General features: G+C 36.5%; 1 protein-coding gene and 1 long non-coding RNA gene across 3 annotated transcripts; both read right to left on the bottom strand.

Moving 5' to 3' along the window:
- Nucleotides 1–347: 347 nt before the first annotated feature.
- LOC139946923 (uncharacterized) lies at nucleotides 348–2,812 on the bottom strand. Its single transcript, XR_011787295.1, has 3 exons — nucleotides 2,702–2,812; nucleotides 1,676–1,807; nucleotides 348–410 (listed from the first exon to the last, which is right to left on the bottom strand). It is a non-coding gene; the product is annotated as an uncharacterized lncRNA (long non-coding RNA).
- Nucleotides 2,813–4,881: 2,069 nt separating this feature from the next.
- LOC139946919 (vesicle transport protein SFT2A-like) lies at nucleotides 4,882–14,183 on the bottom strand. 2 transcript variants are annotated; one of them, XM_071944703.1, is made up of 6 exons: nucleotides 13,968–14,183; nucleotides 11,519–11,605; nucleotides 8,056–8,144; nucleotides 7,215–7,332; nucleotides 6,855–6,913; nucleotides 4,882–5,779 (listed from the first exon to the last, which is right to left on the bottom strand). In XM_071944703.1, the coding sequence occupies exons 1-6, from the start codon at nucleotides 14,034–14,036 to the stop codon at nucleotides 5,707–5,709; spliced, it is 495 nt and encodes a 164-aa protein (XP_071800804.1). In that variant the 5' UTR covers nucleotides 14,037–14,183; the 3' UTR covers nucleotides 4,882–5,706. The 2 variants fall into 2 exon arrangements, with proteins under 2 accessions (XP_071800804.1, XP_071800803.1); XM_071944702.1 differs by lacking the exon at nucleotides 8,056–8,144 and adding an exon at nucleotides 10,285–10,373 and having other exon boundaries at nucleotides 13,968–14,178.
- Nucleotides 14,184–14,641: the final 458 nt, after the last annotated feature.

Below are 14,641 nucleotides of genomic sequence, written 5' to 3'. Positions count from 1 at the left end.
TGAATAATTGAGAAAAACCAGTAAACAACGAATTACAATTACATAGAAAATATAGTTAAAGTTCTGATCGATTTGGAAATTGGAAGTTATGTACACCAAGTTGACAAAATAGGGAGACTGTCAAGGGTTAGATAGCTCAGTTTAAAGAGTGCCGGCGCAGTAAACTTTATGTTTGGTTCAAATCCCACTAGTCAGTTTTTCTTTGTTCAACCTCAAATATTTCAAATGTACAAGTTTCCCTTGTGGTTTCTAAATTGATACTAAAGACATTGTTGACAAAGCACCAGTCTATTATGGACACATGTCTTATTTTACTTCACAATCATATCAGTTATTAATTTCACTTACCTACATAACAAGGCAGTTCAACTTGACTGGTTCCTCAACTTTTTGTTATCAGCAAGACCAACCTGTGATAAATATGACAGATAGTACCGATTTCAAATATTTAGAGAGGGAAGCATAATTACTTTTGTTTAACAATTGATAATGTTCTGTTGTAAGTCAGATTCACAATGATGCATCTTAGTACAGTTGCAGAATCACATCATTAGAGAGAGAGACTGCGAGAGGAGGGGGGGGGGGTGTGGTAGAGCAGTTTGTAAGATGTAGCCATACCACAAATTAAACCTAATGATCTCAGGTGAATCCCTGACCTCTGATGAGTAAGTTATAATGCAGGTGACAGGGACTCAATATTTGCATTGAGCTCTGAGCATGAGGGTGCTCGAAACTTGCCCCTTCTCTTGGCACCCAATGAACAAAATTATTTGATGAAGGCCAGGTTTCATAAAGCTGCTAAAGCACTAAGGGGCACCCAACATTATGCTTGCCAACCGGACTAAGGATACAAGTAAAAATACCATATCACAATTGGACAGTTTATGACAGGTATCCGGCTCCTATTTGCTGAGCAGAAAATTGTTAGGCAATTATACTTCCTGCTTAAGCAGCTCTATCAAAATGTGGCCCAGAGGGTGTTGAACACTTAACCGGTTCATACTTCCTGCGAATGCGATACGAACGATGACGTCACAAATTCGCAACGAATAATTCGCAGCAGTTGAGTTGTACGTGCTCAACTGTCTTGCAAATATTGCAGCGAAAAGTTGTGACAGCAAATTCATGTCCAATTCGCATCGCATTCGCATTCTCAGGAAGTATGAATCAGGCTTTTCAAAAAGTGATTTCAAAATGTTGTTATGGATACGGTACATAATCATTGAGATAAATTTGCTAAATAACATGAAAACCAAAAGCTAATCAGAGACTCAACCTTGGTTCTAGAGTTACATAGTTCAACAAATCCATTGATCAGACATTGCCAGGGGAATTTTGATTAAAGAATATTCACTTTAAGCTTTAACTATTAGCAAATCATAATTGATTGTAAAGAAACACACAAATGGCCAAGGCTTACTGTTAACAATTTAAAAGGGGAAACCATTAAAAACTGAGAAATCCAAACAATGTTTAACTCCCAACAAATGATTAATTATGGGAAAAGGTAAACCAAGCAGCAAGCCATATGTAGTCCAATAAAACTTAGGTCTACGGTGATATGAAAATCTTAGTGCAATGTACACAATCTGATGGGGGCTGAGACTCTAAAAAATAATACTCAAAATGAGTTTGTATCATGGATCCGGATACAGCCTTATGACAGGAATCTTACCTGAAGAATTATCATCCCAATTGGAGAACATATCATCAAGAAGCTCATAGTCAAATGTAATGCAATACTTGTAATGCTCAGGTGGGTAGTCATTCTCCATCAAACACTTATTGAAAACCACCTCTGCAACATCTGCAAGAAATGCAATATGCACTATTAATAAATATAAAACACATTTTCAAAATGGGGTGTAGGGGCATAGGGTCTGCTTGGTAACACCTATACTATCAACAGGCCTATAGGTATGTGTTTTATAAAAACTTTCCCCAGAAGGAAAAGGAGAACCAGTTTCTTCATTGTGTTATCTTAATCTTTGTATATTAACCCTGGGCCTCTATCTGTGCAAATTGCAAGAAACCATTTTTTTCCCAACAAGCACAACACTGAGTACAACAGTCCTGTACAAAAATAGGCCTACATCACAATTAAATAAACAAAGGCTGGACTTGGACTTAGCAAGCAACTTGGAAAATGACAACAGCTGTAAAAATGGAAACCCCTTTCATTATGACAAAAAAGAATTTCACAAAAAAGAAACTTCTTGGAAGTCAGGTTGGCGCAGTGGTGTGTCTAGCCTCGCCTTCCACCTCTGGGGACCCCGGTTCGAATCCTACCATGCCTAACCGGGCACTATCACGTGGATTGGGTTTTTCATCAGTCCCTACTTGACTGCGTGGGTTTTCCCTGGAACAATTCTCTGGGGTTTTCCTCCCACTTCTAAAAATGAAATGTCTACATTGTCTTCTCACCTTTTCTAGATGCTGAAAAGGCTTTGACTGACAAGTAACCATAGATGTTTATGTAGCAATTTAAGTCATTCAAGAATGCAAATATTAATATATCGATATAGGCATCTACGATCTAGCTTACACCAGTAACAATGTCAGTGTGTAACACTGTCATGACTGTAGTGTGGTGCATCTCGGCCACAAAACAAAACCAGATTTTCGCTACTTCATTGTCGAAATAAACTCGTCAAACGTAACTACATTGACTCCTGAATCACACTATGTAAATTCTACTTACAATGAAACACCAAACTGTCGTTGGACCAGGACGAATTGTGCAAACAATCTCTCAGAAATTAACAATGTTTTCGTAAAAGCAGAGTTTAGCAGACGATAAAAATATTGTCACTTTGTCAGCGTTGTCTGTGCGCATGCGTAATGCATTATTGCGCATGTGCAATGTAATGTATTGCGCATGTGCATTGCAAGTGGTGTTGTTGTCATTGCTTGGGCGGGGCGGGGGGGTCAGATAACGAAAAGTATAAAAACAAGCGTTGACCATGTGGAACCTCACAATTTCTAGATGCGAAACCAACTTGTTGATAGGATTTGTCCACACTTAACGATAAATTATAAAGTTTGCTTTCATGATAACAAAGTTTGCTGGGCTTAGGGTAAGGGCATAATTGGTGAGTGGAGGGAGAGGCGTCTTGGATAGACTGGCCGGGAAAGGGGGGGGGGGTGCTCAGTTTTTTTGCGAGATCATCTCTGCATCTAGTCACAAAGTTATGTGGTACTGTGGGTGAAGGTGTAGTACATGTATGTACATTGTATGTATATATGCTGTGATAATTGAAAAGAAACAAATGAAAAGGCAACACAAATTTGTCAATATTTACAACGAAACAGTGCTTCTAAAGCAAGTTTATTTTCTTTAAATATATTAATTAAATCATTCTAAATTGCAATTAAGATGTGAAAATATAAATAGTACTTTTTCAATCATTTTGTTTTAACAGAACGACAAAATCAAGGCACCCTCTAAGGCGAAATATTTTGGCATCAATTATTTTTTGTACACAAGGGCCAGTTTTTCTTTTTAAATGTCAGGAACTTTCTCAAAGAAAACAAAATTATCACTAAATTGTTCTGGATTTCCTGATCAACCTGTAATTAAACCAAATTCTCTGTTGCCTATAGGCTTGGCCTTTAAGCCACTCAAAATATTTATATAGACTTTATAAGCTAAATATGAAGTTCTACACATGCCCTTGCATTCAGATTAATTCTATAGTCCATGAACTCAAACCAAATTGTCTAACCTGAAACTGTTATCAACAACTACATGCCAAGGTAACTACCATGTCAGTCACATTGTTGACAAACCTTGTGCATCTGCATTCCCATGCATTTTCTGGCAGGCAAGATACTACACTGGTAAACTGAAATAGTGTCAACTGTTGTTACTAAATAAAATAAAGAATTATAAAAAGTTCCAACTGAATAAGTTTACCGAGAGATATTTCCCCTTTTTCATACAAAAGTTGATACAAATCATATGGTGCCATGAAGTATTTTTTCTTCTGAATCCCATGTTCTGTTTGCATGGTCTCTCTCATTATTAAAGGAACGCGTTGCCTTGGATTGGAAGAGTTGGTCTTTGAAAGCGTTTACAACCATTTGTTATAAAATGCATATGGGTAGAAAGATAATTTGAAAGTAGAATACAATGATCGACACAAATTTGCCTCGAAGTTGCGTGGTTTTCCTTTTACTTTGCGAACTAACACGGTAGGCCATTTATGGGAGTCAAAAAGTTGACTCCCATAAATGGCGACCGTGTTTGTCGACGAGTTAAAAGGAAATCCAAGTAATTTCGAGTGATACTTGTGTGGATCATTATATTATACTTTTAAAATGTCTTTCTAATTACATGTATATGCATTTTATAACAAACGGTTACAAAGGCTTTTCAAAGACCAACTCGTCCGATCCAAGGCAACGTGTTCCTTTAACCTTTATAGATACCTTGACTTTACAAAAACAATTCAATTGGATAAGGCAGATTTCATAAAGTTTTTGTTTCAACAGGTAAAACACGGTAGTAAAACAACATCACAGTAAAATAAAGAAGCATTTCTTTTTTAAAGTCTCCTGAAAGCTACCAACCAGCAAAACATGTGCGGAGTGCTGATGCACACTATTGTACAAAAATAAACTCTTGCTTCTGCAAAAGTATTTAGCCTTATTTCAGCCAAAGGACGGTGAGTAATGGAGACTTTTATGGCACATCTTTCAGCTATGTCAACTAAAATTTCATTGGTCACTATCAAAAGTACATTTGATTCAATCTATTCTGGGCTATCTAGGAAAACAACCAAATTTGTTCCAGTTAAATTTTACTATCTTCATAGATCATTTCAATGCAAATGTCTATACAAGGTATTACAATTTAAACGGAAACATGAAAAAAAAGAACATGTTATGACCTACACATTTAAGGAATTCCTCTTTCTTTCGACTTCAAAAATGTCATCCTCCACTTAACTATAAAATGACAAAAGGCAAAAACATTTCTTTTAAACCTCTTCAATAAAGAAAAACCTAAATAGAACCATTTTGTTATTGCAAAAAAACCACTTCATTACCAAAATCTTCAAGGCAAACATACATAAACCATCTACACCAGCAACAGTGCAGACAAAATACAGACCACTTAACTTAAAGTAATATATAACTTTGTACAAGGATTTATAATATCATACAGTAGCAACACAGCTGGTCTAAACCTTAGCATTAGCCATGTAAGGATAACACCGGCCATCCATTTACAAAGTAATTTGAGCCGTGTGCCCTTTAAACCTTTTTTTGGTTGAAATACAATGACTTTTCTGTGGATTAACAAATTTAAATTGAATGGGTACGCAGAGTAAAATGCCCTCCCTGTCCACTTACTTAGTTTGCAGAAGACTTCCCTGCAGCCACAGTAACTAAACAACAGGGCTGCTAAAAGTACAATTGGGAACGGCTCCGCACTGTAAACCTAGAATGACCACCCTGTAAAACGCTGTGCAAACGCTGGGACTATAAGTCCAGGTGGGAACGCATGGTAGAATGACACCAAAGCCAGTCATGGTATTTTACGCATGGCCGCGGAAGAAAAAGGTCCAATTGGAACACAGCTTTAGACACCATATTTTGTAATTTACAGCAAAGTTGGTCATTTTTACTATTTCATATTTTGGATAGAGCTATGGTCTGAAGGCATGATGGTAACTCAGGTCCTAGATTGGGGCGGGTTCTTTAAACATCCAAGCATCCACGACAACATTTAGTCACTGCGTCCCTCGCATATGGGATATACGACAATGAATACCTGAAATAGATTAAATAAATAAATGTAAGATAAACAATGGCAAGGGGTTGATTTAACCAAACATGTCACAGCTAGTTTGACATATCGTTAGGTATATTGTCATGGTGTTTTACCCTATACCGATGTGTGATAAGCACTCTATAATCAGCAGTTCCTGGGTACTGTGAAAAAGTCTAATGTCAAACTACTCGGCTTGGATTCAAACCCAGGACCCCTACATTCTCGAGCAGGTGTGTTAACCACCAGACCACTGAGTGCTCCCAGTGACAAGAAGCCAGTTACAATACTGGATTCTAGAGTAGATGTCTTAACCACTAGACATCCGAGTGCGCCCAGTGACAAGAAGCCAATATTGCTGAACATGTATTAGTTCAGTCAGTTTCCCTTGTTGTCTGTTCTTGATAAATTAGATTTATTACATTATATTCTTGCTCACGAACACAATGGGAGGTTTTTAAATTAGATTCAGGTCATCTAACATGAACTAGAGGAGATTGATGCAAAATTAATTAAAGGTATCTTATTGGCTTATGCGTAAGATGGTCTGAAAAGACGAAAAGTGATTAGGTACTCATTTGGCCGGGAGAAAAGCAACATGAGAAAGAAGCATTGTACCAAGCTCATAACAGATGAGGGTTTGAACATTCCAAATCCTGATGAATGTTCTAACTGAACAAAAGGATTTTTTTTCATAATCTCTCTGGGTCCAATCTTGAGGAAAATACTGAGATTGAGAACAATGTGGGGTGTTTTTTTTTCAAGGTAATAGAATTTCTGAGCTCGGAGTTAATAAGAAAGCAATTTGCATGAATGTAGATTCCAGAATATGACCTTTTCTGAACTAAATATTGGAGAACACAAATCGCAATGGGCATTTTGTAAAAATTTGATAGAAGTGAAATGCTCTTGAAAATTTTCATTTTATTATTTATTTTTTGGTTGACTTGGTTAGTACAACACTAGGAGCTGAGGCAACAGTTTGCAAACAATCTTCATCGGTTACAATGCATGTTAGAGCTTTAGGAATGAAATACAACTAAACAAAACCTGAGGGAATATATAGTCACACACTCACCATATCAACGCCAGAAACTGTAGGACACAAAACACTATTGCCAAAATAGCTACCCCCCACTGAAATGAAAGAGCACAAACATTTAACAGTTAATATAAAGTGGGTGCAACTATAAAGGCCATAGTGAAAAGGTAATGTCACAAGAACTGCATATTTTGCATATAGGCCTTGTCAGTCACTAGAGATGTACCAGAGGAGGAACACCTTCATCCAATCTACATTCCCAAAGCAAAGCCAAGAGAAAGAGAATGAGTGATCGAGTTTCCTTCTCTATGTATATAGCTAGATATGCTAACCAGCCATTTGCGCTGTAAAAAGAAATCAACAGTATTGTACAAAGTAATCAGATATGTTACTTACCCATAATGCTGCACATAAGGTCAATGCCAGGAATACAAGGACCAGACAGGTTGCAATCAAACGCTTCTCCTTAAACATATTTTTAAGCTGTTTGACAGGGCCCATCAAGAACATGGTGCTGAAATGGTAACCAAATCATACAATTAAAGAACGTCATTTATAAAATAAACTTTTAAAATTCTTAGCCAAAAAGATCAGTGTTTTGTTTATTTGTAATAGCAGCGTTAAATTTGAATGCTTAGGAGTGAAGAATTGTGAGCAGATTTCACAAATTCTTCAAGCTATCAAAAGTAGGTTAACAGGTCCCATTTCATAAGGCCTTAAAGCACAGACAAATCTTGCTGAGCTAATGACAAAGCAAGACTGTACAATGTTTGCAACTGTTGCCCCACTCATATTTTGCTTAGCAAAAAAGAAGTTTGCTAGGCAGTATTTTATGCTTAACAGTTTTATGAAATTGGACCCTTGTAAGAACCATGTCAATAAAATCCCTTTAAAAGTGTGTTTTGAGCAGAACCAGTGTTCGATATAGTAGAGTCTTGACATTTCAAACAGTGTGCTATTGACAAACTTGAATTAAATTGCTTGCTTCAAGTTGTGATCAATATGGAAAATGCATTTGGGCAGTCAGGGTGGTACGCTGGCTTCTCTCCATGCCTTACACTCTGTTTGAGCCCGGACTGGAGCTTTGCAAGTGGGTTGGGTTTTTCCATTTAAAAAAATGTCACTTAAGTGGGAATAAAACGAATGCAGTCAAGTTGGATCAACTTCTCTTGACACGACTTCCTGACTTTCAATACTTTCTTCAAGGTTTACAAACATGAGACTGAACTTAAGGTACCTGATTAAACTAAAGAGAGTACCAAAGGTGTAGCAGACAGCAAAGAGAGTTAGCCCTGTGCCAAAGGAGATGAACAGAAACATGCTACCCTGTGTACACGGATAACCAATACAAACAAAAAAATAACAAAATGACTAGTATCTTCATGCAACACCCACATTTCAGTTTTTAAAGAAAGGGTCATCATTTGGTAATTTCTATCTGAACACTTTCTTCTTATAAAGATGTTAATAGTAGAAAAGCATGCTGCAAAATTATGTCATTTGAAGTGCTCTCATTAATCAATAAAAACTTTCGAATCTCAGAAACAGTTCATGCCTGAACCGTCTGTCAGATTTCTTAAAGACACTGGACACCATTGGTAATTGTCAAAGACCAGTCTCTCACTTGGTGTATCTAAACATGTGCATAAAATAACAAACCTGTGAAAATTTGAGCTCAGTTGGACGTCGAAGTTGCGAGATAATAACGAAACAAAAAATACCCCTGTCACACGAGGTTGTGTGCTTTCAGATGCTTGATTTTGAAACATCAAATTCTAAATCTGAGGTCACGAAATCAAATTCATGGAAAATTACTTCTTTCTCAAAAACTATGTTCCTTCAGATGGAGTCATTTCTCACAATGTTTTATACTATCAACAGCTCTCCATTACTTGTTACCAAGTAAGGTTGTATGCTAAAAATTATTTTGAGTAATTACCAAAAGTGTCCACTGCCTTTAAGGTTGTTGTTCTTTCAAGCATGCCGTTACCAGAAATGTGATTGCTATCCAAAAAACTGTCATGTTCAGGAATTGATGTTCATGTGAAAATATTGTAACACTTTTTGTTGCTGTTTTCTCTGCAAGGAAGCACTGTTTTCAGTTGATGTTTAATAGGTGAGTTCCTGTAATATTTTGGCTATAAGTAGGTATTTTGTTCACAAAAACCAAACGATGATCCCACCTTTAAAAATTGTCTGTTGGTTGAAAGTAAAAACTCAAAGCAAGCCGTGCATGGAACAATATAAATCAGCTAAATATCATCACCATGGTTATCAGGAAAATACATTCCCTTCCCAGACTCTTAGTTTATAACAATCACACCAGCATGCCTGGAATTTCATCTGTAAAGGGGTAGGGCAGACCCAATTTCATTTGCAGAAAGCATTTCCATGGGAAAAGTCTGGCTGTGAACTTTGGGGCCTCCATGCGACAACAGGCCTAAACTATACAAACAACTTGTGAAAATTCAAAAAAATTTGTGTTTCAGAAAATAAAAAAGTGAGAAAAAATTGGTGTACACTTTATCATTGATTGTTTGTGCAAATTCACATTGGGCTCATTTCCATTATGGCAATCAAAATAAGCAGCAGTGGTTTAGGAGGTCTTTCAATGCCTTTCTCTGGATTTTAATGAATTCAGTCGGACAAATTTCTCCGGAGAGTTGGTGCTGGTAAGAATCAGTGAGCCGTCAGATTGAAACTAATTTGTTTATTGCGGCGATAACTACCACTCCTGTTCTTTGTCTAAAAGCTTGCCAGTGAAAAGATGAAGCAACTACTTGTGCAAAGAAAGAAATAGAAAATACATGTTAGATGTCAGTTATTGTGAAGAAATTGCAATGTAAAAACTTACACAGCAAACATAAAAGGCAGTGGACGCTATTGGTACCTACTCAAAATAATTATTAGCATAAAACCTTACTTGGTAACGAGTTAAGGGCAGAGGTTGATATAGTATAAAACATTGCGAGAAACGGCTCCCTCTGAAGTAACATCGTTTTCAAGAAAGAAGTATCTTTCCACGAATTTGATTTTGAGACCTCAGAATAAGTTTGTGAGGTCTCAAAGTCAAGCATCTGACTTCCTTCATCTCGCAACTTTGACGACCAATTGAGCTCAAATTTTCACTGTTAGACTGGTTTGTTATTTTATGCATATGTTGAGATACACCAAGTGAGAAGACTGGTCTTTGACATTTACCAATAGTGTCCAATGCCTTTAAGTGGTTAATAATAATAAAGTGGTTTGAAGTTAGTATATAATGCTCTAATTAATGTGCAGTCATGCATGCACAACAATTGTTGTTTTGGCAGCATATAATAGAAACAAACAAAACAAAACAGAAATTAAGGCTGCTAGTTCAAATCATTGTAAGCAATTAAACCCAGCCACCAGGAACCACAGCAGCTATTCCAAGCAACACAGTCAAGCCACCAGGAAAGAATGCTGCTACCTCCGTACTTACCCTGACATTGCTGTGAGATTACCAAATGAGTAGAGCACAGCAAATAACTTGATGTTACTGGACGTTGGGAATATCAATGCTACAGTGGACTGTCAGGTGGTGGAAAGTTCACAATGTCAGATAAACTCTAGCACGCTCATCTTTAAATCATGGATCTAAACAAACAATGACTTGTTTTTTTCTTTGTTGTTTAGCACTTTTGAAATTGTTTGAGTAAACTTGCATCAGTGATGGTTTGGGAACTACAATTCAGTTTTCTTTAATAATAGTATGGTAAACACATTTCTGGTATTAAAACCAAGGATACCTCATAAATGAACATATTCACTGTAGCTTGTAAGCCTGAGGAAACCTGTAAACAAGGGTGCTTGCTATAATAATAAACGGTATTTCAATCACAGCTATGTCAAACAGAAACACCAGGGTTAACCCCTAATCTTTCTTGATAAGTGTTCTGTTTTTTGTGTGCACTACCAACGATTCAATGTCCCATCTGAATGACAAAGCAATCATGGTAATGTATCTTGCTGAAGGTTACAAGTGTCACGACCGGGAATCGAACCAACACTCTGCTGATCAGAAACACCAGAGCTTGAATCCAGTGCTCTTAACCACTCTACCATGACACGCCAACAATTTAAGAACTATCATATTGAGTCATTATAAATAAACTGCAAAAAGCTATACGACTTTCTTTGAAAGGTTGCTATAATAATAAACGGTATTTCAATCACAGCTATGTCAAACAGAAACACCAGGGTTAACCCCTAATCTTTCTTGATAAGTGTTCTGTTTTTTGTGTGCACTACCAACGATTCAATGTCCCATCTGAATGACAAAGCAATCATGGTAATGTATCTTGCTGAAGGTTACAAGTGTCACGACCGGGAATCGAACCAACACTCTGCTGATCAGAAACACCAGAGCTTGAATCCAGTGCTCTTAACCACTCTACCATGACACGCCAACAATTTAAGAACTATCATATTGAGTCATTATAAATAAACTGCAAAAAGCTATACGACTTTCTTTGAAAGGTTGAATTTAAAAACTTATCATTTCTTTTTCACCAAAGAACACTTTGCAAAAGATTACACTCAAGTTAATTTACAAGCGTGTTCTCGCAAGGATGTTTTGGATTTTTCATCTGTTTATGAATAATGAAAGATGGTGGAATGTTTACTATTGATTTGTTAAAAGATTGTTACAACAAAAACAGTTGAGAATATCTCACCAATACAGACAGGAGACATCCAAGCACAAAGCAGATAACGAACCCTTTCAGTCTCGTAGACCAGCTCAACGAAGACCCCTCATAAATCTGGTGTCAAACAATACAGGCTTGTTAAAATCTACCTTTGCTAGCTTTGCTAGCTTTGCTAGACAATAAAAATTAATGTTATTATTATTATTTAATAGATACTGGCACGTGACTTGTGGGTGGCTTTTTGTGGCAGTCTGTTTTGTGACATTTGAGCCAATGGAGTGAACGTGTTTAATACAGTGTGGATTTGTCTAGACACACATCAGAAATATACTGACCAACTTGGCTGACATTTAAAAAAATGAGTGTGGTTATTGCAGGTAACATGCTGAAGGTATCCTGAATCAAGAGCCACTTTACTTCTCTTAATCATATTTCATACAAAATATGTATGAATGACACACACACATGTTCTACTGTACTGTTAAGTACTAAGTACAATTAAAATTGTGTGCAGAATTTTCTTTTGGTCAGCAACTGCATGTATTTTTCTGTTATTCCTAATCCTGTCAAACTACAATGTTGTCATGCCCCGAGTCTTTCCCCGACCTCGGCGGCCATGACCTTCGGTAGTTGTTGGACAAACAGAGAATTGAAGGCAAGGGAAACAAGTTTGTATTTACAAGAAAATATACAGATTTATTTACAATTTACATTAAGTGTGTCTTCACAAAATTAATAAAATAAACGTTGTCCTATCAATGACTTTCAATAATGGTTGCCGGTTAATATTACAATCTTCTCTTGCTCTCTCTGTGTGTCTCTTTCGGTTCCTAGTTTAACATCACTCCCATCACGTCTTTCGAGTATTCTTTAAGTTTAGATTAGTCTTTGGCACTGGGTCGTATCTCTGCCCGGCCTTCTGTTAGCCCTCAGTTTAGCACATCAACTTCAAGTGTGGTGTGGGAAAAACCCTGCAATAAGCAAATAAACCCAAATCTACATTTACAAAACTTAAAGTAAAATAGCACATTATCAACTTATGATCAATGTTTTCTTTACGGAAGTTCGACAACGCACTTCCATCTTTAACGCATAAATTCAAATCAATGCTATGTACAAAACTTTCTTTTCACGACTTCCTCGAACAATTAAATCAAAGTAAATCACAGTTCTATTGAGAAGAAGTTCCACAATTAAATACAACAAAACTGAATTTCATTAACACAATCTCTTTGAAATAAATAACATTATCAATAGCTACTTACAGGTCGATTTGTCGATCCTGGTTTCTACAGTGGCGGATCTCTTCAACAAAATTTCGGTGTGTCTCACTCGCCAGAATAAACTGCTTTTGCAAAAACTCAGCAACTAAGGCTGGATGACTGTATACTTAGGGCTCTCAATAACCCATAAGCAAAATACAGGAGTTCTCAATAACTCGATCGTCGAGGCTGACAGAGTCCTCTCCTCGGGAATCTCAAAATGCAAAGTGACACACCTAAATTTCTGTTCCCCTTAAATTAACACAAAATAACTTCCCGCTGTAAGATCTCGTGACTTGCACGCATTCCAAACCTTTAACATAAAAGAGCTATTGGTCTGATGCCTTCTTGGCCAATCAGAACCTTTAAACTGCCCCAAAAGTTTACTAACCTTTACAGAACTTGAACACAATGAAAAGAAAATGCCAAGTCATGATGGCGGCGCTTTGGCCATAACTATTTAAAACCTTGTTTCTTCCTGTATTATACATAATGGCCAGCAAACTGAGGAAACTTAAGTAATTCTTTAAAAAACTTATATCACTCCGTGACAAATGTATCCATGGGAAAAAATAACATAAAAACAAAACAAAAACAAATGACACATTAGTTGTAAAGTTTAGCATGAATTCAAACAGCCTTGGTCCCCACCAAAATGTTGAAAATTCATCACAACCAACCCTTCGATTGATTCACCATAGGCCAGGGAAGAATGGGGGTTTTACACTTATTTTATAGGCTAATATTAGTTATTGCAACTCATGTTACTGGTTGACACAGTCAGTACAGAGAGTTTCTGTGTGGCGCCACCACTTTTTCATTCGATATGAAATAATTTCAGTTATCCAAAAAAAACGTCAGTCATGTCGTTAATGTCATGATAATGTCAAAAGACTCAATCAATGGGTTATTTATTTTATGTCATTCATTGACATTGTCATACCTCACCTGATATAAAGTAGTGAACATTATTTAGCCCATGCAAAGCATATATTAAAGAAAAATTGGTTTGGCATTTATTTTCCTATTTTACTAATGCCAACTGGTTGACATGAAACCACGAGAAACACACATTCATTAAATAATCAATGTTCAACATAGCTGCAAGTGCAAGTGCGTGTGTACTATATATGACTAGTATAAATACAACGACAGCTGCCAAATTGTTTTTACGAACTGGTTGGTTGACTACATAAAATGTAATCCAAACAAACCTGTGTCACGATACCCTGCTCATCCTCCTCTTCTTCTTTTCCATTCAAGACTTTCTTAAGTTTTTCCATTATTTGTTGAGTGAAAGTTTTTAATCAATATACAGTAGTTACTAACTCTATCAACAAGTTCTTCTAAAACGATACGTATGCATTTTTTCGCATTATGCGATCTCGAGATTTCCTCCTCAGAATAATCAGGTCACCTTCAACATAATGCGTTTGTAACATGTTATACCAGTCGAGGTACTAAACTTAATAAATTTCAATGCTTAATAACTGCAATTTTGTAGTGCAGATGATGATAACCAAAAATTCCATTTAATTTTAACTTTTATAAAGTTTTAAATTCTAATTGCAACCAATACTAAATTTATCATTGCAATATTTCCAAAGTACAAAATATTCAGTTTTTACATTAAACTTCTACAAGAACACTAAAAATATTTTACCATGAACTACCTGTTTAAGAACATGTAAAACGGTAACTATTGAGGGCGCCCTACATACAACACAGTCTCCCAAATTACACACCCTCACACGTGTATTAGTCATGATTTACCCCGACAATGCGAGCAGGATGTACAATAATTTCAAAGAGGTTTTCCCTAAAGAAAGAAAACAAACAAAAGTAGAAAAACAGAAACATTTTTTTTTAAATCACGGAATAGCCAATA

This window comes from Asterias amurensis, chromosome 14 (genome assembly GCF_032118995.1).
Source record: "Asterias amurensis chromosome 14, ASM3211899v1".
Classification (NCBI taxonomy): Eukaryota; Metazoa; Echinodermata; class Asteroidea; order Forcipulatida; family Asteriidae; genus Asterias; species Asterias amurensis.
The sequence above is the reverse complement of the archived record's forward strand: the minus strand, read 5'-3'. Positions and strand labels throughout refer to the sequence as shown.

Bases quoted from the DNA above. Each gene is read 5' to 3' on its own strand.
- LOC139946919 (XM_071944703.1), bottom strand. From the start codon at position 14,036: ATGGAAAAACTTAAGAAAGTCTTGAATGGAAAAGAAGAAGAGGAGGAT. The intron at 11,606-13,967 runs GTTTGTTTGGAT...GTTTGACACCAG, and splicing joins AGCAGGGTATCGTGACACAG to ATTTATGAGGGGTCTTCGTT. The intron at 7,333-8,055 runs GTACCTTAAGTT...TTACCATTTCAG, and splicing joins ACTCTCTTTAGTTTAATCAG to CACCATGTTCTTGATGGGCC.